The sequence below is a fragment of the Rhodamnia argentea genome, chromosome 9 (assembly GCF_020921035.1).
Source record: "Rhodamnia argentea isolate NSW1041297 chromosome 9, ASM2092103v1, whole genome shotgun sequence".
NCBI lineage: Eukaryota > Viridiplantae > Streptophyta > Magnoliopsida > Myrtales > Myrtaceae > Rhodamnia > Rhodamnia argentea.
Genome location: NC_063158.1, coordinates 6986461 through 7008536, shown reverse-complemented (window position 1 = coordinate 7008536; position 22076 = coordinate 6986461). Strand labels below are relative to the sequence as shown.

The 22076-nt window shown below is 40.6% G+C and overlaps 2 protein-coding genes across 2 annotated transcripts; one reads left to right on the top strand and one right to left on the bottom strand.

Annotated features, from left to right (window-relative positions):
• The first annotated feature begins 1298 nt into the window (after nucleotides 1-1298).
• On the top strand, nucleotides 1299-6431 carry LOC115744325 (subtilisin-like protease SBT4.14). Its single transcript, XM_030679426.2, has 10 exons — nucleotides 1299-1458; nucleotides 1522-1613; nucleotides 1855-1952; nucleotides 2252-2395; nucleotides 2474-2579; nucleotides 2702-3215; nucleotides 4751-5070; nucleotides 5179-5287; nucleotides 5419-5632; nucleotides 5746-6431. The coding sequence occupies exons 1-10, from the start codon at nucleotides 1357-1359 to the stop codon at nucleotides 6303-6305; spliced, it is 2259 nt and encodes a 752-aa protein (XP_030535286.2). The 5' UTR covers nucleotides 1299-1356; the 3' UTR covers nucleotides 6306-6431.
• Nucleotides 6432-8245: 1814 nt separating this feature from the next.
• On the bottom strand, nucleotides 8246-9945 carry LOC115744411 (transcription factor TCP9). Its single transcript, XM_030679575.2, has one exon. The coding sequence runs from the start codon at nucleotides 9746-9748 to the stop codon at nucleotides 8708-8710; it is 1041 nt and encodes a 346-aa protein (XP_030535435.1). The 5' UTR covers nucleotides 9749-9945; the 3' UTR covers nucleotides 8246-8707.
• Nucleotides 9946-22076: the final 12131 nt, after the last annotated feature.

Sequence of the window (22076 nt, the reverse complement as noted above, 5' to 3'; positions counted from 1 at the left end):
TCTCTAGACCTTGTTGAGGTAAAATTTGCACAAGCATGTGAACTCTTTCGATAGGATTTAAAAATTGGATTAGCTCATCCATGGGCCTATTTCATCCCACCATATATGATGCCGGGCTGTATGGCACTACTTAGCTTACTTGGGCCAAAATGCCTCTGTGCAAGATCATGGCTAAAAAAGGAAAGCTCTATCCTCAAAAATCTAAGTTACATTGCCTCACATTTACATCAATCGCACAGTTACATAACAAAGTCGTTCACTTCTGAACAAATATTCGCACTTTAGTATATAAACAAACAGACTCTCTATTTGAATTCCCGAAAAAAAAAAAAAAAGATCAACGTTGATTGGCTTTATCAGATCATTTGAGATTGGATATAACAATTCCTAGCCAAAACCGGACACGAATTGATGGGTTTTCACCCATTTTAAGGGGAAAATACTTAGTACTCACGGAAACACGAGTAACCGACATGAAGATAATACAACAGTACGGATTGCCGGCACTATTTGAGACCATGTCATCCTGACACGCACCTTCCTTGTGAGGAAACGTTTCTTGAGAAAAATTAGGAAGCAAAGTAGAAGCAAAGTGATTTGCATCTAATTAAACCCTGGCTAGCAGCAGTTAAGCAATGATAAACGGTCTATTCTGCTTCCAAAGTTTGTTTGCGTGAATTGAAATTTAAGGGAAAGGGAAGCAATTGATCAAAAGGGGCTCTTCGTTTCTTCCCTTCAAACATGGGATCTTTGTTTCGAAGCAACTTCCTCAATTAATCTGAAAACCAATCTGGACGAACGCCGACGACAATGACAAGGGTCGGGAGAAGCGATAAGGAAAATACTTCTCGGCCTATGTCTAGGCGATATATCTCCGATGCACAACGTACTCCCTCTCCGACGAAGCAAATTTGACTCCGAACGGCTAGGTCTATTGTGGTCTTTGACTGAAATTTCATCCCTCGCAAACAAAGCAATGGCTTTGAAGCAGCAGGAGAGAAGCAAGCAAAGAGCAACGTTTCACAATCACAAGTTTCTCCGAGAGAAGCAATCCCCAGTCGCAGACAGACGACGGCGACTCTTTGAACTAGAGACCCGGCTTCGGTTTTCATATGACCTTTCCTTTAAGGCTTAACAACTGCGCGTAAGAAGAACACGAACACGAACATGAACCTCATCCTGTGACGTCATTCCGCCAACTTGGGTCGTGGCCTATATAAGTGCAGAGAAAGAGTCCCTGCATGAGATGCACGCCAAGTTCTTCAAATAAGTAGAGAGAGAGAGAGAGAGAGAGAGAGAGAGAGAGAGAGAGAGGGAGAGAGGGAGGGAGGGAGAGGGAGAGGGAGAGGGAGAGAGATGTCAAGAGGAAAGGCTGGTGTCTGGTTTCTTCTCTGCTACTTCGTTTCTCTTGTGATTTTGAGAGGCACTGTGGCTGCCACTGATGGAAACAAAGACAAGGTGTGCTTGCCATTTTGCCTTTTTCTTATGGTTTTTCTTTCTTTTAATCAATATGGGTGGCAGGAGTTTTACATCGTATACTTGGGAAATAGTCGCGAAAATGAAGAACAAGCAGCTCAGTCCCACCTGCAACTCCTTTCCTCTCTCAAGGGAAGGTCTCTCTCCCTCCCTCCCTCTCTCTCTCTACTCCATTAATCAACCACTACAATGCTCCGAGAGAATTAATTATCGTGCTAATTTGATTAATGAAGCTAATGGGTCTATGAACAACCCATGACATGGAGTGGTTATCCACTAAAGTCATCAAATTAATCTCATAGAGAAGTTTACCAGCATCTATACTTAATGAAATTGCCTCTAATGCTGCTGACTCCATCCGTATCACTTACTGCATAGTGAGGCTGAGGCAAGAGAGTCGTTGGTCTACAGCTACACCAAAAGCTTCAACGCATTTGCTGCCAAGCTATCCCAAGATGAGGCTCAAGAGTTATCAAGTAACGCTCCTACTCTTAGAAGATCTTCCACAAGCACATATAGCAACACTATAGCGGTAATGCCACCCTGAATTTCGCCCCCTTTTCGATTAATCTATTCCGTTCGGAACGGTAGATCTTTTTCGGTACACCGAATTCATGCATTGACGATTCATGCGACGGTGTTAATACTCCTGAAAGGTGATGTATTTGCTCGTGGCATTCGGGAAGTCTCTGGATCATGGACGCGCGCTTCCAATTTTCTTTGGCAGTGCGAAGCACAAAACGGAGTCAATTAAATTTTTCGTTCTGTTATTCAGGCCTAGAAGAGGTGGTTTCTGTCTTCCCCAACCGATACCACGAGCTCCACACGACCAAATCCTGGGACTTCATTGGGTTTCCTCAGACGGCGAGAAGAAATCTGAAGATGGAGAACGACATCGTTGTGGGCCTGTTCGACACAGGTTGTACTTTGTGAATTGATTTCAATTACGAATTTGCTTAATCACTCAACTTATTATAATTATCTCCTGACATTTCAGGGATCACACCTCAATCCGAGAGTTTTACTGATAAAGGGTTTGGTCCGCCACCACCCAAGTGGAAAGGAACTTGCGGTCACTATGCCAATTTTTCGGGATGCAATAAGTAATCAAATCCCCCTATGCTTTTTAACAAAAATAGAAATAAATAGTAAATTTTGATGTTGTAATTCCATACACACCAATGCAAATTTATAGTTGCTTATTTTGGTCCTTTTTTTCTATCAGCAAACTTATAGGAGCCAGGTACTTTAAGCTTGACGGCGCGCACGACCCGAACGACATCTTATCTCCGGTCGATGTGCACGGCCACGGGACCCACACTTCATCCACCCTAGCAGGCAATGTCGTGCCGAACGCAGGCCTCTTCGGCCTTGCTGGCGGGGCTGCGCGGGGTGCGGTCCCGTGGGCTCGAGTGGCCATGTACAAGGTGTGCTGGGCTAGCTCGGCCTGCTCGGACATGGACTTGCTCGCGGCGTTCGACGCTGCCATTCATGAGGGTGTCGATGTCATCTCCATCTCCATCGGCGGCATGGTGCCCAACTACACCAAGGATTGCATAGCGGTCGGCGCGTTCCACGCCATGAGGAGAGGGATCCCGACTGCCGCTTCGGCCGGGAACGACGGACCGAACTTGGCCGTTGTCGCGAACCATGCGCCATGGCTCATCACGGCGGCGGCCAGCGGCATCGACAGGCAGTTTTGGAGCAAAGTCCAGCTGGGGGATGGGAGGACCTTTTGGGTAAGTATCAAGATTTATTGAAGACTTAATTTTATTTCAATCTTATTTATTTTTTTTGTCGGAGTCATGGGAATGGTCCTACCATGGACACAATCAGACATTACAATCATAGGGATGATAACAAAACATTACAATCATAGGGATGACTCCAACCAAAAAAATATGGATGACTTATTGACAGATTGATGACACTTTTAAGAAATTACCAACTCTTTTTGATGATTTGCAAATTACCAATATCTTTAATTAACTTTTAATTTGTCTTTGTCACCAATGCGTTTACGCTTGTTTGAGTTTACCAATCCGATTTGAGGGACTTACCAACTTTCTTCCAATTCAATTACCAACTGATTTCGGATAATCAACTCTTATTTGAGTTACCCAACAGCATTGTTTGCCTTTTCAATTTACCAATTTTTCTTATATGCTAGCTTTTATTTGTCATTATTACCAAGCTCCTTAAAATCACCAACTCTAATATGCATTATCCAACCTTTATTGATGACATTTATCGGCTTTTCTCCCATTAGATAGACAACTAGTTTCGGTTTATCAACTTTTATTTGAATAGCTTACCAACTTACATGTATATGTATTTAAAATCTACGAAAGTTTCCTAAATGTGATATTAGTTTTTTCTTGTCTTACTTACCAATGATAAAACCTGCCAACTTTTTTTAGAATTATTGATCTCAATTAGAGTATATCAATTTTTATCGGATTAAGTTAACAACTAGTTTTGGGAAAATTTACAAAAAAAAGTCATAAACGTATTGTGCGGATATTAATTCAATTCTAAATTTTTCAATTTGACCAATTTAATTCTTAACGTTTTGATGATTTGCCAATGTGATCATTTCAGTTAATTTTGGCTAGAAATTATTAATATTAATGCCAATCATTCTACATGGCATTGCCGACACTAACGTGGACAATCTTCTTTATCTTTATTTTTTTCAATATTTTGAATTTTTTACTAGTTTTTGGATTTTGTTTGTAATTACTATAATTTTCTTTGAATTTTTTATTTTTTACTTTATTCCCTTTTATCCCTTCTTCCTTCGCCAGTGGTTGGCAAGAGTCAATCTCGCTAGCCCTCACCTCTAGCCGATCCTTGGCAGAGGAAGAATGAAAAAAAAGAAAGAAAAGAAAAAGTATAAAAAAAAATGTCAATCTTAGCATCAGTCGTGCCACGTGATACGTCGGTGTTCACGTAAGCGATTTCTAGTCAAAATTGATCGAAATAATGAAATTGATAAATCGTCAACAAGTCAGGATTAGATTGGATTAATTATGAGGTTTAAAATTGAATTGAAATCTGTCTAATAGGTTTATGACTTTTTTAGTAATTATCTCACAAGCATGGAGTTATCAACTTTAATTTGATTTGCTTACCAACATCTTTTTATTAATGTCTATGCGATTTCGCAGGATAGACAGCATTGTCATATGCCTTGAATTCGAGTTTCATTGTGAGTAAGAAAGATCAGTGCGGAGTAGACTTATGTTTTCCAATCGCCGAGCGCGTACTGCAGGGAGTGGGAGTGAACACCTTCGATCCGAAGGAGAAACTCTACCCGCTGGTGAGCGGGGCGGACGCCGGGGCGAATTCGAGCGAGGCAAGCGCGAGGTTCTGCATGGACAACTCGTTGGATCGGGTCAAAGTGAAAGGGAAGCTCGTGTACTGCAAGTTTGCCATGCGGGGCGTCGACTCCGTCGTCAAGGGAAGCGGAGGGATTGGCGCCATCATCGAGAGCCCGCAGTTCCTTGACACTGCTCAGCTATTCATGGCTCCGTCGACCATGGTGAACGGTACTCTCGGTGAGGCGATCGACGAGTACATTCACTCTACCAGGCAAGTCCTGAAAGGATTTACCGAGTGCTCTAGGTGAAGTTTTTAGCAAATTGTACCTCACCTGAGATTAGCTTATCACATTCCTATGGCTTCTGGTCTGGTGTTTAGATCTCCATCAGCAGTAATATACAGAACAGGGGAAGCGAAAATACCGGCTCCGTTCGTCTCGTCGTTTTCTTCTCGGGGTCCAAATCCGGGGTCTCAGCACATTCTCAAGGTCCGATTGGCTTAACCTGTAAACTTCGTCTTTTTCATTTCCATGGAAAAGAACAGAGATGAATACCGAATTCAGATCGTATGAAGCTTAAAGTGATTTAACCTCTGGATGCAATTGACATGGAAACGCAGCCTGATATTGCGGCACCGGGGATCGACATATTGGCATCGTACACGCCGATGAGGTCGGTGACTGGGCTGAAAGGCGATACCCGGTACTCGAAATTTAATCTCATGTCCGGGACATCCATGGCGTGCCCTCATGTTGCCGGCGTAGCCGCTTATGTCAAGTCCTTCCACCCAATCTGGACCCCTGCAGCCATTAAATCTGCCATCATGACCACAGGTATAGACGACGGATTAATATCATGTTAAGATTGAAGGTTTGTCTGTCTATATGCCAACTTTATTTCATCATGGCTCACACTCGCGACTGTCTTGATTTCCCTCACCGATAAGCGAAACCCATGAGCCGGAGGATGAACCCAGATGGCGAGTTCGCATACGGGGCTGGCCAGCTCAACCCAATCCGAGCTCTCGACCCGGGCTTGGTGTACGACATGGGCGAGATGTCCTACATTCAGTTCCTCTGCCACGAGGGCTATCCCGGGTCTTCATTGCGGGTCTTGCTCGGGCCGGGCCGATCCGTAAATTGCTCCTCGTTGGTCCCTGGAGTCGGATACGATTCCCTCAACTACCCCACCATGCAACTGACACTGAGGAACACCGGAGAACGGACGATCGGAGTCTTTGTAAGGACGGTCACGAACGTCGGTCCTGATCGGTCCATGTACAATGCCACGGTTAGAGCTCCAGAAGGTGTGGAGATCGTGGTCAAGCCTATGAGCCTGTCCTTCACTCGTGCGATGCAAAAGAGAAGCTTCAAGGTTGTGGTGGCAGCCGTGCCGACGTTGGAGAACCGGGTTGTGTCCGGTTCGCTCGCGTGGAAAAGTTCGAGTCACGTTGTGAGGAGTCCCATAGTGATTAACGGTATCCGGTTCGATCGCGAAGCGGATTGACTTGAGAAGTTCGCTTGAATAGATACAAGAGTTTAGTCCTCCTCTATCTTGATTGGAGTTGGAGTTGGCTATATATATATATATCATCTACTTATAAACTAGAAATAAATGACTGCAACTTTAAAGTATATATCGATGATGTATAACATATCTGGTGCCATACAAGAAATGTGTGAATCTTCATCAGACCTTTCTATTTCGATGTCCAGCTCAGCACATCTGGCTTAGAAGAAGAGGAAAAGGAAAAAAAAAAAAGAAGAACAAAATAAAATAAAATAAAGGAAAAAGAAAACAAAAAAAAAAATAAACATTCAAAAAAATTTAAAATAGTATGTCATTGGACAACGTCCATGTCAGCACCAGCCGTCGGCCGATCAAAATTGGCTGGATGGAATTAATTGACACAATTGCAAAAGATTTAGGAATGAATCGGCCAAAAAAAAAAAAGTAGGGCTGAAGTGGCATAATTACAATAGGTTGAGAACATTTTTGGTAATTCTCCCTAGGGCCAACCCCTAATGGAACGTAAATGAGTTGTGAGTTTCGGGCACGGCAAGTTCGGAATGAATTGTTGAAAAACCTATGAATTCTTAAGATATTATGGTTCGAAAACCCAATGCCTGATTAATTACTAAAAAGACCTAAATTTATTTGCAGTTCCTACATAATTCCGTAAATAAACACAACTAGTGTGGACTCCAAAGCAAAACTAATCAACAATCTAGCACCTTTAATAGCAACCACCCGTTAAGCCCTGAATCTCATTTTAGGTTTGCTGAATTTGTTTTTTCCATCGTAAGCATCTAGAGAATTAATGCGTAACTTTTTTTTTTTTTCAAATTGCTCGTGTTTGCAAATTTAGGTGATTTTATCATGTATGTACCCGGAGATATCTATGACTAAAAAGGGTCCCAACTATTTTGAAAAGACCGGTTTGGGATTCGACCAGAAAGTCCGTAACAATGTATCGAAAAATGGTCGAAAGTTAACGGGATGAGATTTGGGGTTTGACCATAACGCCCATAACGGGTTGGAAAGTGATTGAAAAATGGTCGAAAGCCAAGGAGATGAGATCGTAGAATGGTATAAAGTTTACGTGACGGGGTTCGGGACGAACTCGGCCGTCCCAATCCTGTTTCGCTTTCGTCCCCGGGTCGGTTAGGTACGCCCCATTTTAAAACCCTTTTTTGCCCTTTGGATTTGTTTAATAATATGATTAGATTATCCGGGTCGGACCACCAACCCCATGATGCGGACCCCCCCCGGCCCCCCAAAAAAAAAAAAACCCCTTGCGCGCGCGGCTGGGAGGGACCACGCTGGTTGCGAGGACGGTCCTTGTTGGGGGCCCCACTTGCGACGTCCCTCTTGGGGCCCTCGCCCGCCATACACACGACATGAGCGCGAGATTAGGTGGGCCCCCCCTCCCAACCATTCCCCGCCACTTTAAAAAAAAAAAAACTGTAATAAAAATTTGTTTTATTCGTAGGTAATACATGCTGCCCTTGTTTCTTTTTTACCAGAAATAGTTGGACATTATCCGAATTTATTAATGTACTTTTGTTAAGAGCATAGAACAAGGTTAGTCAATTTCAATTGCATACGTATTCTCGAGAATAACATGCAACTCATTCGCGAGGAGCACCTAATGAAGACCCGATATCGTCGTATCTTTATGCTCGACGCATTCAAATCATAAAATTTCATAATGATTTTCCCTTGGAAAAAAGTCTCATAGGACATATATATTATCATAATCGATGCGTACGATAAAGGAGATTATGTAAGAATTCATTTTCACAAGATACGTACATACCACGTGAAACTATATTCTATTATGATCAATGGATTTGTATATGATGGGTCAATCAACCCCATCATTATCGAAAGCAATATTGTCGGGCAAAGTCCATTAGCGGTCACTAAATTTTAGTGAGATGGGATTTACAAGTGAGCATTAAGCATTTATTTAATAGTTAAATTAATGAGATTTTCAATTTTTTCTTTTTGGGAAAATGATAATATTGAATTGAATCCAGTGGCAATGATGGGGCATTGTCCGCCACGTCGGCAATTCATGAGAAAATTAATCGGCAAAGTACATCAATTGCAAGACAATTGGAATTTAAACTTCATTGACCATTTAGTGCGAGTATTGAGGTCCGCCATGAAGGTAAGTGATCCCCACTAGGATGTAGGCCCCACCCAGAACTTACACGTGCGAACCCCTATAACGCCGTTCACGTGACCACGTGCTTCTTTCGCGAAGCCCAATGAGAAAGAGATAGCGCCCCTTCCGGCTTCGAGCCGGTCAATGCCCTTGCTCCTGCTGCTCCGAGGAGGTCGTCAATGGCGGAAACACCCCCGACCCCACCTTTTCTCTTTTCTCCCCCCGCGCGTCCTCGCTAATGCTTCGCTGTGCCGCTCACCTGCTTAAGCTCTTGCCTATCGCGAATCTCCAGCGAAAAATCCCGGAGCACCTGAGGAGTGCTCACCGTCGCCACCGAGCTCGGAGCCATGACCGACGTCGCTCTCGCCGGTTTCGGCCCCGAGGCGTCCGACCTCATGTTGGCACCGCCTATCTCCTGAGATACTGAGTCGATTACTTGAGCTTCAACGAGTTTCGCGGCTACGGTTGCGTCGTGCTGTTGAATGGCGGCCACGAACGACGATATCGGCCTCACCGCCGGTGCTGGGACGGTGGCCACGTGTGGGATCACGAAATAAGCTCCGGAAGCGACGGCGTTCGAAGGTATGGCCCACATGGGGACTAAACCTGGAGGGAATAAGTGGTGGTGGGGGTGCTGCTGGTGATTTTGTGTTGACGGTGCGAGGATCGTTGAACTCGGCGAGGTCACGTGCTCACCGACGACGACGTAGTCGCTGTTCGCAGGTAGATTTCGCTTCTTCTTGCCGGGCGGGTCTCCGGGTTCCGGGTACTTGGCCGGTGCAGCGGAGGAGGGAATCTTGAAAGTGCCGTCGACGGACATGGCGACTGCGGGGACGGTGCCGGTACCGGTGGCGGCGATGATGGCGGGCTCGGCGCGCTCGAGCAGCCACCGGATGGTCTCGCCGTCGGACCTGTGCCCCAGCTCCCGGGTCAGCTGGAAGATCCGGGCGGCGCAGGCGGCCGGCATCCGGACCCTCCGTCCCCGGCCTTCCACCTTCGTGTGGCGGTCCTTGGTCGACCGCTTCGAAGGAAACGACGCCGCCGCCGGCATCGCGCTCAGTTGCTGAGGGGTTTCTTCTTTCCCGGGCTCTTCCTTGAGCGTAAGAGCGGATGGCTGACGCGGTGGCGACGTCGAGGAGATGGCGGGAGCGGTTGAGCCGTGTTCTTGGGGTTGATCGTCGGCAGCAGAATGCTCTACACCGTCGATCCCTAAATCGAGGGCTGTGGCGTCGTCTTCCTCGTGGTGGTCGATCTGGTGCTTCCGAGTCGAGTCCATGTCTGAAACGAAACGCTGTCTGAGCTGAGTAAGAGGTGAAGAAGAGGAAAAACGCAAAAGTGGAAGATGAGCATGGAGAGGAGAGGAGGCAGCTTGCTTGTGAGACCAAGGGAGATCTATTGGCCACAAATTCCTTTCGCAAGTATATGTATATTCTATAAAATTTGCTTACTTTATTAAATTTAACAATATAACCTAGATAAGAAATAACGCATGATGCACCTGATTTCTCAACCGGAGGGATTCCCAAAAAGCCCTAAATCTATTGTATTTGTACTAATTTAATCATAAATCTTTCAATTTGATCAATTTAGATCTAAACATTTAATTACCAAAAAAGCCCTAAATCTATTTTATGTGTACAAATTCAATAATTGAGCCTCACGATTTTGTTCTTTGGCGTACTGGTTTGTCACCCATCATAGGATTGCTCCCACCTAAGACGCTTAACTTTATAGTTTTAAAGCTAAGCATTGTCGTTATGTTAAAAGGCACATTCGCGAGTTAATTCCAGTTTTCACTTAGATATTTCAAAATCATTCTCGCCCTGTTAGGTGTACACAGTTTGGTTCATTGTTGCCCCATTCGCCATTCTAGAAGTCCGTTAGGAGCCACTCCTTATCTAGACTCTTTAGCCCTGGCAACTACTCCACACCCTTGTTGAACCAGGTCGTTACAGGCCCACTAGTTTTCGCCTTGTTTGTCATTGAACCACACACCTATTGGAGGGGGTCCCGCTCCGATATCATATTGTGATGTTGTGAATTTAACTCACTTAGGTATTGTTCGCTTTAGTCCATCCCATAGTAAACCTCACGGTTTTGTCCTTTGGCATATAGGTGGGCATCTTCCCAGGAGGTCACCCATCTTGGGACTGCTCCCACTTGGGCATGGCTTAACTTTGGAGTTTCAAAGTTAAGTATTGTCGTTATGTCAAAAGGCATCTCTGTGAGTCAATTCCAATTTTTACTCATATGTTTCAAAATAGCTCTATTATTTAGTGTACAATTCGATTCATTCTTGCCCCCTTCACCTCCTAGAAATCTGTCAGGAGCCGCTCCTTATCCAGGTCTTCTAATCCCGACGACCACTCCCCGTCCTCTTTGAACCGGGTCATTACACATAAATCTTTCAATTTGACCAATTTAGACATAAACATTTAATTACCAAAAAAGTTCTAAATTTATTGTATTTGTACAAATTCAATCATAAACCTTTTAATTTGATCAATTTAGATTTAAACATTTTAATGGTTTGCCAATTTAATCATTTATCCAAATTTTGACTAGAAATCATTGATATAGAGGTTAGCCGTCCTACGTGACATGATCGGCATTGACGTGGATAAATTTGTAATTGTTTTAAAAAAATGTATGAATATTTTATAATTATTCTTCTATTTGTTCATTTCTTTTTTTCCTTCTAAACCCTTGCCTTGCCGACCTTGAAGGTCGCGGGCAAGAGTCGCGGCTCTTGGCCAAATCTAATAAGGGTCGCGAAGCCCTCGTCGGTTGCGGGTGATGGTCGCCTAGGCCAAGGCTATCACCCTCATTGGACTTTGTAAAAAATAAGGGGAAATACAAAATTATAGAGATTGTCCATGGCGGTGCTTGGTGTCCTATATGGAAGTGCTGGTATCCATATCTACGATTTTTGACCAAAATTGATATGAAAATTGACAAATTGTTGAAAGATTTATGACTAAATTGGCCAAATTAAAAGGTTTAAGATTAATCGATACAAATGCAATAGTTTTAGGACTTTTATGGTAATTTTTTTTCTCAACAAGTATATGCTCCTAGTTTTGAAGGTGAAACATATATTGATGGCTTTTGAAGTGCTTACTATGTCCAATGGGTATCTTCGATTTAGCGACGCAATTCATATTTTATTTAAACTGTATTAGTCAACTTATATGTTGATGTGAAGTAGGAGCTGCTTGTCCAGATTTATCAAAAGTCAAAAGTAAGTTTTTCACTTTTCCGTGAAATAAAAAAAATACTATTCAAATTTCAAGAGTTTATGAAATGCAATTATAGATCAATACTTGTGTCAATATTTATTTACTACGAAGGATTCAACTGCAACGTTTTCTTTCGTTTAAAGTAGATGTGATTGACACAAGTTGTAAATTCAATTTTAACCAGATAAGATATGATTATCGCATTAAAGAAGTAGCACGTGTCTCGGAAAAAGATACTTGCTTAATTTCTCTTGTGTTCCCATCTACTCTTCACTCTTCTTTTTGTTTAGACCTAACATAAATGTCACAAATGGCATAAAATGTTGAGAACCTCATAAGATATGCTTATTGTCATAGGCATAACATGCTCCTAAGGAAAGATACTTATTTGATTTCTTTTTATGAGTAGAAGGATAGGAACGGGGACCACCGCAAGTACCATTAACATAAGTCTCTCGCATAAAAAAAATATATCCAACTTGAGTCGAAAGTATCACATGTTCGAGGTTTCTTTTTTATTTGGACCAAATCACATGTTCGAGTTTAACGAGCACATAATTGCAATTCGGACTACAGAAAAATAAAGTTCCCATAAATTACTTACTAAAATTGCATATTTCACAAACGACAAATTATTAATCTTTTAGGAATAATTTTGTGGTTAAAATTGATCGATCACTTTTTGAGATTACCAATACAGTTCTTTTGGAAAATTATCGAAATAATTTTAAACCTATTGTAATTGTGCCAATTCAATCCTAAACCTTTTACATTTGTATTAATTCAGTTCATTCGATCAATTTGGATCACATATTGTTGACATGACTCTGTTAAGACCGATGTGGTAATTTTTAATTATATTTTACTATTTTTTTGAAATTTTTATATTTTAATTTAATTTTACTCTTTTTTCCTCTAGCCGGTCGCTAAGGTCCGACGACCGGTTGCTCATCGGCCTTAGGCAAAGCTCACCCTTGTTGGCCACTTGCGAGGGCGTCATCACCCGGATCCGGCGAGGCTTGTCCTTGCCGGTGGCCAATCTTCAGACCTCAATGACCAGTTAGAAGAAGAAGAAGATATGGAAGAAAAAATAAAAAGAAATAGAATAAAAAAGTAAAATAATTTGAAGAAACTTAAAATTTTTATCAAAAATTGTCAAGTCAGCACCGACAACACCATGATAGTAATTTTTGGCCAAAATTGGCTAGACGGACTGAATTTACCTCTCTCTCTCTCTCGGTAGTTATTGAGGATTGAAACCACCATGAGGTAGTCGTTCGAGACTCTCTAAATGTTGTCTTATTGTAAAAACAATGATGTAATAATTGGTGTCATCAGTAATTAAAGGTGTCAATATGGGTATTTGACCCTTTTTTTTTCACTTGGGTTATATATGGGTTCAACAAATATAAAAATGGGTCAAATATGAGTCTTAATCCATTCCATTTTCGGCCCGTGGTCTGTAGCTTCCCAAGCACCCAATTGTAAATGGGTCTCAACTAAAGTATATTAGTTCATACTTTTTATTTTTTAATTTTAATTTAGACAAAGAAAGAATTTTTTTTTTTCGGAGTGTTGCTAGTCGCCGACCTTCTCTGCTCGCCATCCACGACGGGCGCTAACCGCCACCGACCGGTCACCACCACCACCTCTCGCCGACCCCCGCCGACCACCGCCATCGGAGAAAATAGAAAATAAAATTTAAACTAAAAAATTCATTTTTAAAAAAATAAAAAATAATTTTTTAATTATAAAAAGTAATTTTTTTAAAATAGATATTAATTTTTTAATAATTAAGAATTGGTTTTTAATAATAGAAAATTAATTTTTTTAAACTTAAAAATAGTTCAATTTCATGAATGTGTTTTAACAATTTTTTTAACAAATTATAAGAAACAAATATGTCATCATTATTGGGTATGGGTCTTTAGATTTATACTGTATGAAAATGGGTCAAAACGGATTAAAGTGGTCAAGATGGATCGGACCATATTCGACCCGACTCACCCGTTTGACATCTCTATCAATGACCACCACAAAGTGGTAGCTTCCCTTAGGCAACTGCCTTATGGTGGTTGTAGTCGTTGGCGACCATCAGAATTGCAACCACCCCAACGAAGTGTGGCTCATGGTGATTGCGGTCAGCGGGCGCTATTATTGTAGTACGCCTCTTGAATTAGTGACTTCTCTATAATTTTATAATAGAGTTCTTTCATTAATTCTGTCTTTTGTGAGAATGGGCCAAAAATGATTGAGTTCCCTTTCCATAAATGATTCCTATCTTTCGCTTTTGTAAATCTATTTCAACCCATTCCATGATATCGCCTAATCCATATGTAACCCGACTCATTAAATATTAGTTTCAAAAAAGGGCTCCATGATCCATTTCCGATCTCTAATTTCAAGATCATCTATTCTAATGTGATCGACATGGTCAGTGAATTCGGGAGGTTTGGACTTCCCCACCTCACGTTTCGACCATTGCATCATATTCATATGAGCTCACGTTCCAAGGGAGAGAGAGGGCGAGAGCTTTAAATCCATATTAAAATATTTTATTATTAAATCACGTCATCTATCGGCTTAAACTTTTAGAACAATTGTCGTGATTCCATAAAATCTCGCATGATATCGGAGCAATTCAAATTTTTTCAGGCCTTATTTGTCTTTCCAATAAGATATTTTCACGCTTTCGGCTTAGAAAAAAAACTAACTTACATGTGAGGGGGAGTGCTAAAATATTTGCCGACTAAACCATGTACTTGTCTATGAGCTTAGAAAAAAAAAAAAAAAAACCCAATGTAATCCAACTTTCGAAACTGAGTTGTTTTGATGCGATGCGAAGTTGCCTTTTTGTCCATACGATGTGGTACAGCATTCACAAATAGCAACAGCTTGATCGCCATGTTGTCGTCTCTAGGCTTGTCAACACGAAAGGGACGTTCTTGTAATTATTGATCTCGAAGAGTAGTTAGCAAAGTTGATTTGCAAAATCGTGTGATGAAATCTTCATTGACCGTTTAAGCTGGTTCGTCGAAGGCCGATGCACCATAACCAGATGCCAATCTACAAATCAATTTTGCGAGGCCGATGTTTCTCTCCAACTATACTTTGGATTAGTAAGTCATAGTCTGGCATTACCACATGCAAACTCGATCAAAATTAAATGCCGAGTAATGTGCATACTTGCAACCCACTAATCAGATGCGTGATCGAGAGATTCCTCCGAGAGTAGTAAGGAAACACGGCCTATTTTGTAATCATGAACTCACTCTTTGCTGAGGAGTCTATTTTCTCCTCTAATAAAATACCTTCGCCTATAATGATTTTGAATTTTCACATGGTGGACCCAATTTTAATAGAGCCTTTGTGAACTGCTACCGAATCAATCGAGTATATTCTTCCTTCTCTCTCACTTGATTTCATTTGAAATGGATGGGTTCCCAACATCGCATTCGTGAGGGAATTTACACCTACTAAATTGGCAATGTTAGGTTGAGCGGGTTCGGAATACACGACATGTTGAGAATGTCCAGATATCCACATTGACCCATTTTTAATCCTAAGATTAAGTAAACTATCAAAAGGAAAATTTATTTCGTTGCCAGTACCATAGAACTCAATTTAATGACGGCCACATTCGGTCCAAATGGGTCTGGTCTCCCCAACATGATTTATAAGCGTCTCTCGTCTCTTTTGCCATCTCTTGCACGGAAAGTTATCGCACGGTCTACAGATCGTGGAGACCGATATCATCTGAGCCATTTGATTACGTAGGTCTTATCCTGGAGAACGGGCCAGATGAATTTGATTTCCATGGTTTGTTTATAGATAGACCCTGCGTTTCTTTTCCCTCTCGCACAATTTGATGGCCCCAGCAATCGGGAGTTGAATAAGGACATCTTCTGGGCCCGACTGGGTATGGCCCACTCTCGGTCAGATTCCATCGGTTGCCTCATCGTCAAGTACTTTTCAATATTTGCTAGGTTTTCAAATACATCAAGATTTCTAGCCTCACTTTCAATTTCAATTTGCAATTGACCCAAACTCGAAAGACTTTTCTAGTGTTGTAGAAGTTCTTTATAATCTTCCCTTCCCATGGAGGGATGAAGGGCAAGCAAGGTTGCAACCAGAGAGCAATAATCCTAGGCGGGCAAGGCGACGAAATGAGAATTACAAAATGTTTTTATAAGTCTTAATGCTGTTAATTTTATAGCAGGTTTATCGAGAAATATTGCATAAATGAGTACTAGGACTCAGGCAAGTGTCTCCGTGTGTTAGTGAATGGTGATGCATAGGAAGAAGACGCGTAATTAAAATGGCTAAGAAATGAAAGAAAGTACTTGGTTATTTGATGAGCAGGGTTGCGATGAGAGGCAGAGCTACAATTGCGGCAACAGATGCTTGATAGCAATGACGAGTAGAGGTGTCAAACGAGTATGTTAGGTCGAAAATGGTCCGACCTATATTAATACATAATTTTAATCCATTTTCATGCGATAAAAATCTAACGACTTATACCCAACTTGACCCACATTGCTAAAATACTTATATATTTAATCTAATAGATATGTTCACTAAAAGTTCTAAAACTTGTCACCAAAGTGCAATCAAGTCTTAAAACTTACAAAATGTGCAATCAAGTCCTAAAACTTGTCGAATTAGTGCAATTGAGTCCTTCGATTAACTCCATTCAATTTGGCTAACGAAAAATACTGCATGGACTTTTTAAAATTTCTTTTTACCTATGTAGCGATGACGCGACCAAAATAATGTTGTTTTGGTCAAAATATGATTTTTGTTAATTTTTTATTTCAATTAGTTTTAAAAATAAGCTAAAATTTGAAAAAACAAGTGGTTTGCGAAACCAACGGCGGCGGCGAACCATTTGTTCTGCAAGCCAATTGTTTTTTTTCTTCAAATTTTAGCTTATTTTTAAATTAATTTAAAATAAAAATTAGAGTAAGAATTAGATTCAAACTAAAACGACGTCGTTTTATCCCCGTTATCGCACGTAGGCGCAGAAAATATTTAAAAAATAGCATTTTTCGTTAACCAAGTTGGATAGAGTTAACTAAAGGATTCGATTATATCAATTTGACAAGTTTGTAGACTTGATTGCACATTTTGCAAGTTTTAGGAATCACTTATACTTTAATGACAAGTTTTAGGATTTCTAGTAAACATATTCCTTAATCCAATTTATGAACTTACATCCTATAATTTTTTATTTTTTACCATTGATTTTTTATGGCCGCCGGGTTTCCTTCTTCATGCTCCGGTCGGCGGATGGCGGATGACAGACGCACGCGAGAGAGAGAGGGAGTGAGTGATGAGAAGAATTCATATCTCTATTTCTATTCCATGAAAAGAAAAGTAGAAAATTTTTGCTTCTCATTTCTATTTTAAATCTATTTCTGCGCTAAAAATTTATTCCGAAAATAGAATGAAATGGCGTTACCAGACGGATTTCTATTTCAAACATATTCCCGAAAAATAGAAAAATAGAGAAACAAAATTATTATCATGCGTGCCCTAATCAGGTGGGGTTTTCAAGAACTTTAACGTTAAAATTTACGGTGATGCTTTTTCCACTCCCTTTTTGGCTAATATACTCCCTGAAATAGTGTTTTGACTATAATATCTCTTGTGGGCCCCATTTTATGTTTACTTTATTCTTTCTTTTTCTTCCCTATCTCTCTCTTCTTTCTCTATCTTCTTCTTGGCTGTTTTCTTCACCCACGCCAAGGCTCTACTAGCTGTGCCGTTCACTTGCTTCTCCGAGTACCTACCCGTGCCGGCCTCGACCCGCCATCATCGAGACCTTCCCGACTATCGTCTACTCTGCCATAAAGGGGCACAAAATTGGGGATGTATCCCTCGACCCCACCGTGTGCCTGAATGATTTTGAGGATGAAGATTCAGCTGATGATGATGAACTTGAGAAACTTGAGAGAGAGAGAGAGAGAGAGAGAGAGAGAGAGAGAGAGAGAGAGAGAGAGAGAGAGAGACAAGGAAAGAGGAGATTTTACCCATACAAATTTGCAGATGGGGGAATCATAGCCTGAGAGATGTGGCATTTTTATTTTTTTTTCTTTCTCTGCCGATCACCGACTCGATGAAGCCTTCGAAAATGTTTAATTTGCCGTCGAAGTTGTTTTTGTTGCCGTTAACACATTACAGCGTTGCGGATGCACTTTGCCACCAATTGCTTCTCGTTGTTTTCCTCGATGAGCTTTTGAGCCATCTTACCAAGCAGATTGAACTTGGCTCGAATTCAATAACTCCAATGGGTAGCAGGTCGAGGCCTCGAGGGGGTAGCGATGCAGAGAAGCGAGCGAAAGGCGAGGCCAATGCAACCTTTGGGGTTGGAGGCATGGTGGAGGAGTAGAAGGCATCGAGGAAGAAGACGATGAACACTCAAAGAGAGTGATAGGGAAGAAAAAATAAATAAATAAAGTAAAACACAAAATATGGGCCACGTCCGAATTTAATAATTGTCAATAAATATGATGTGCTAGAAGACAGAACTTATAAGGGATATTATAGTCATAACACTATTTTAGGGAGTGTGTTAGCAAAATAGGGAGTGAAAAATCCGCGACCCAAAATTTAAAGGTAAAAGATAAATTGATGAACAATTATGTAGTGAATGATTATTTACAAGATATATTTGTTGTAAAATATTATGTTACAAGTATGCAATAGAGAGAAAATAGAGAGAGTATAGAAAGCCAATAGAGAAATTTCTTATTCTAACTCATCAAAAATGACAAAAACTAAGCTCCTATTTATAGGAGAACAAGGATGTACTTATCATTAATACATACATTGGATAGGAAAATGAACATTCATTGGATATGGAGATGTACATAGAATGTAAAATACAAATTTACCATAATAGATACATAAATATAATGGATATTCATGTATGTATTTCATAACACTCCCCCTTGAATATTCATTATATTCATTATGTGCATTGAATGATACTGCCTCATTAAAAACCTTAAGTCGGAAAAACCCGGTGGGACAAAAACCAAACAAAAGGGAAAAAGAGTACAGAGCACAAATCTTTTGATCTCTCCCTTTTATGGATGCATTAATTGCCTCGTTAAAAACCTTAAGCCGAAAAAACCCAGTGGGAAAACACCGGTTAGAAGGAAAAAAGAGTGCAATGCATAGTTCATAATGTCTCCCCCTCAATTGAGCCATATAGCCACCGTTGGGGCTATTTAATCTCGCATCTTGTGAGCTCGTTGCATACCAATGCCATATACTAATTTCTCAAAGTTGACGTTGGCAATGATTTGGTAAAAAGATCTGCAAGATTATTTATGGATTGAATCCGTTTAACATCGATTTGTCGACTTTCTTGGAGTTCATGAGTATATAGAAAATTCGGTGAGATATGCTTGGTCCTATCTCCTTTGGTGTGTCCTCCTCTAACTTGTGCAATATAAGTAGCATTATCTTCATAAATTATAGTGGGAGAATTTGTAACCAGTGTTAAACAACAAGAATTGTGAATATACATTATAACGGATCTTAACCAAACACACTCTCTTCCAGCTTCATATAAAGTAATACTCTCAGAGTAGTTAGAAGATGTAGCTACTAGCAATTGCTTTGTAGAAAGCCAAGAAATAGCGGTACCGTTATAACAAAATAAATTACCGATTTGAGAGCGAATCTTATGTGGATCATATCTATATCCAGCATCAGCATATCCAACTAAACCGGAGGTCGTGGAATCCTTAGAATAAAACAATCCCAAATCTATAGTTCCTCGGAGATAACGAAAAATATGTTTAACTTTGTTCCAGTGTCTCCGAGTTGGCTCGTAACTAAAACGTGCCAATAAATTCACGGTAAAAGCGATATCTTGTCTCGTACATTGTGCCAAGTACATCAAAGCCCCAATAGCATTGAGATATGGTACTTCAGGACCAAGTATCTCGTCATCAGATTTTCTAGGACGAAACTGATCATTTTGGGGATCTATAGACCTTACAACTATAGGGGTGCTCATTGGATGAGCCTTGTCCATATTAAAGAGTTTAAGTAGTCTTTCAATGTATGATGATTGATGGACAATTATTCCATTTGCTTTATGCTCAAGCTTTAGACTAAGGCAAAGTTTGGTTTTACCCAAATCTTTGAATTCAAACTCTCTTTTCAAATATTCAGCAGTTTTATATAACTCTTTTAGAGTTCCAATTAAATTCATATCGTCAACATAAATTGCTACAATAGCAAATTCGGTTTCTGATTTTTTAATAAACATGCATGGGCAGATATGATCATTTTTATACCATTCCTTGAGTAGGTACTCACTTAGGCGTTGATACCACATGTGACCGGATTATTTTAACCCGTGCATAGATCTTTGCAACTTTATTGAGAATATGTTGCGGGAAGTGCACGCATCGGGCGTTTTGAATCCCTCGGGAATTTTCATATAAATATCAAAGTTTAATGAACCATATAGATATGCCATCACAACGTCCATAGGACACATTTTCAATCTTTTAGAGATTACTAGGATAATTAGAAAACGAAATATAATCATATCTATCACAGGTGAATATGTCTCATCATAATCAATCCCAGGTCTTTGGGAGAATCCTTGGGCAACGAGTCGAGCTTTGTACCCGACAATCTCATTTTTCTCATTTCGTTTCCGGACAAATACCCATTTATATTCAACGGGTTTTACATTATCGGGGGTTCGAGTTACGGGTCCGAAAACCTCTCGTTTAGTTGGAGAAGCTAATTTAGCCTTAATTGCTTCCTTCCACTTAGGCCAATTTTGCCTTTGATGGCATTCAATAATAGATTGTGGCTTACAATCATCATCCATAATTTTATGAGCAATTGAGAATGCAAAAGCATCATCAAGGATGATTTCATTTCGATCCCAAATCTCATTACAATATATAATAGAATTCTCGGTATTTCCAGAGTTTGTGATCTTTTCATGGGTTTGTGCCTCTACAGGGGCAATAAGCTCTTTGGGAGCAAGCACAACACCAGACTCTTTTGGAGCGAATTCTTGATTCTTTCCCCTTCGTTTTCGAGGAGCAGTATCTTTTGATCCTATCGGTTTATCACGCTTCAAGTGTGGTGGATTTTGATCCATTTTAGCCTGTCCTTCGAGAACAACTATTCTAGCTGGAGCATTTGTAGCTGGAATACGAGATTTTATTACCTTAGCAGCATCATTAAAGGCGTCAAGAAGTCTATTGGCCATAACTTGTAAATGAATTATGCGCTGCACCTCGTTTTCACACTCGGGAGTTCTTGGGTCTAATTGAGATAAATTCTTTTCATTCTAAGAGATAACCTTAATCGGTTTCTGCTTTGCAGCCATGGAAGTTGTAGGTATCCCAATTAATGGGAACACTGTCTCATCAAAATGCCAATCTGCGAATATGGCAGTAAAAAGATCAACAGTAGTTGGTTCTAAGAACCTAATGATGGACGGTGAATTAAACCCAACATAAATGCCTAAACGGCATTGGGGACCCATTTTTGTTCTCTTTGGTGGTGCTACATGCACTTGTACTGCACAACCAAAAATGTGTAAATGTGAAATATCGGGTTCATAACCAAGAACCATTTGAAGGGAAGATTGCAAAAGACTAGTAGTGGGGTGCAATCTGATTAATGCTTCCGCATGCAAACCTGCATGACCCTATGGTGTATCGTTGAGATTCATTCTCAATAATAGAGTGTGGGCAATGATTTGGATATGTTTAATCAAGGATTCCGCCAATCCATTTTGGGTATGAACATATGCGACTGCGTGCTCAACCTCGATTCCGAGTGAAACACAATACGCATCAAAACTCTTTGATGTAAATTCACCACCATTATCCATCCTTATGCTTTTAATTGGATAATCAGATAATTGTGCCCAAAGTTTTATAATCTGCGCAAGTAAACGTGCAAAGGCGACATTGCACGTGAATAATAGGCAAACATGGGACCATTTACATGATGCGTCCACTAGTACCATAAAATATCAAAACGGTCCACTTAGTGGTTGTATTGGTCCACATATATCACCATGAATTCTTTGCAGGAATAAATGGGATTTAAGATTAACCTTCGTTATAGAGGCTTTAGTAATGAGTTTTCCTTGTGAACAAGCTTCACAATTATAATCTTTAGACAACAATACTTTTGTATCCTTTAAAGGGCATCCTTTTGTATTCTGAATTATTTTACGTATCATTGAAGCGCCCGGGTGACCAAGGCGATCATGCCACGATCCAAATTGAACAGGGTTTATCAATTTTCAGCACATGGTAGCGTAGGTTTCAACGGCCTTAATCATGATCCAATACAAACCCATAGGAG

What these genes read in the sequence shown, in the direction of transcription:
- LOC115744325 (XM_030679426.2), top strand. Translation starts at nt 1,357, where the DNA reads ATGTCAAGAGGAAAGGCTGGTGTCTGGTTTCTTCTCTGCTACTTCGTT. An exon ending in CTGATGGAAACAAAGACAAG is followed by an intron (nt 1,459 to 1,521) that starts GTGTGCTTGCCA and finishes TATGGGTGGCAG; the next exon opens with GAGTTTTACATCGTATACTT. An exon ending in AATTTTTCGGGATGCAATAA is followed by an intron (nt 2,580 to 2,701) that starts GTAATCAAATCC and finishes TTTTTCTATCAG; the next exon opens with CAAACTTATAGGAGCCAGGT.
- LOC115744411 (XM_030679575.2), bottom strand. Translation starts at nt 9,748, where the DNA reads ATGGACTCGACTCGGAAGCACCAGATCGACCACCACGAGGAAGACGAC.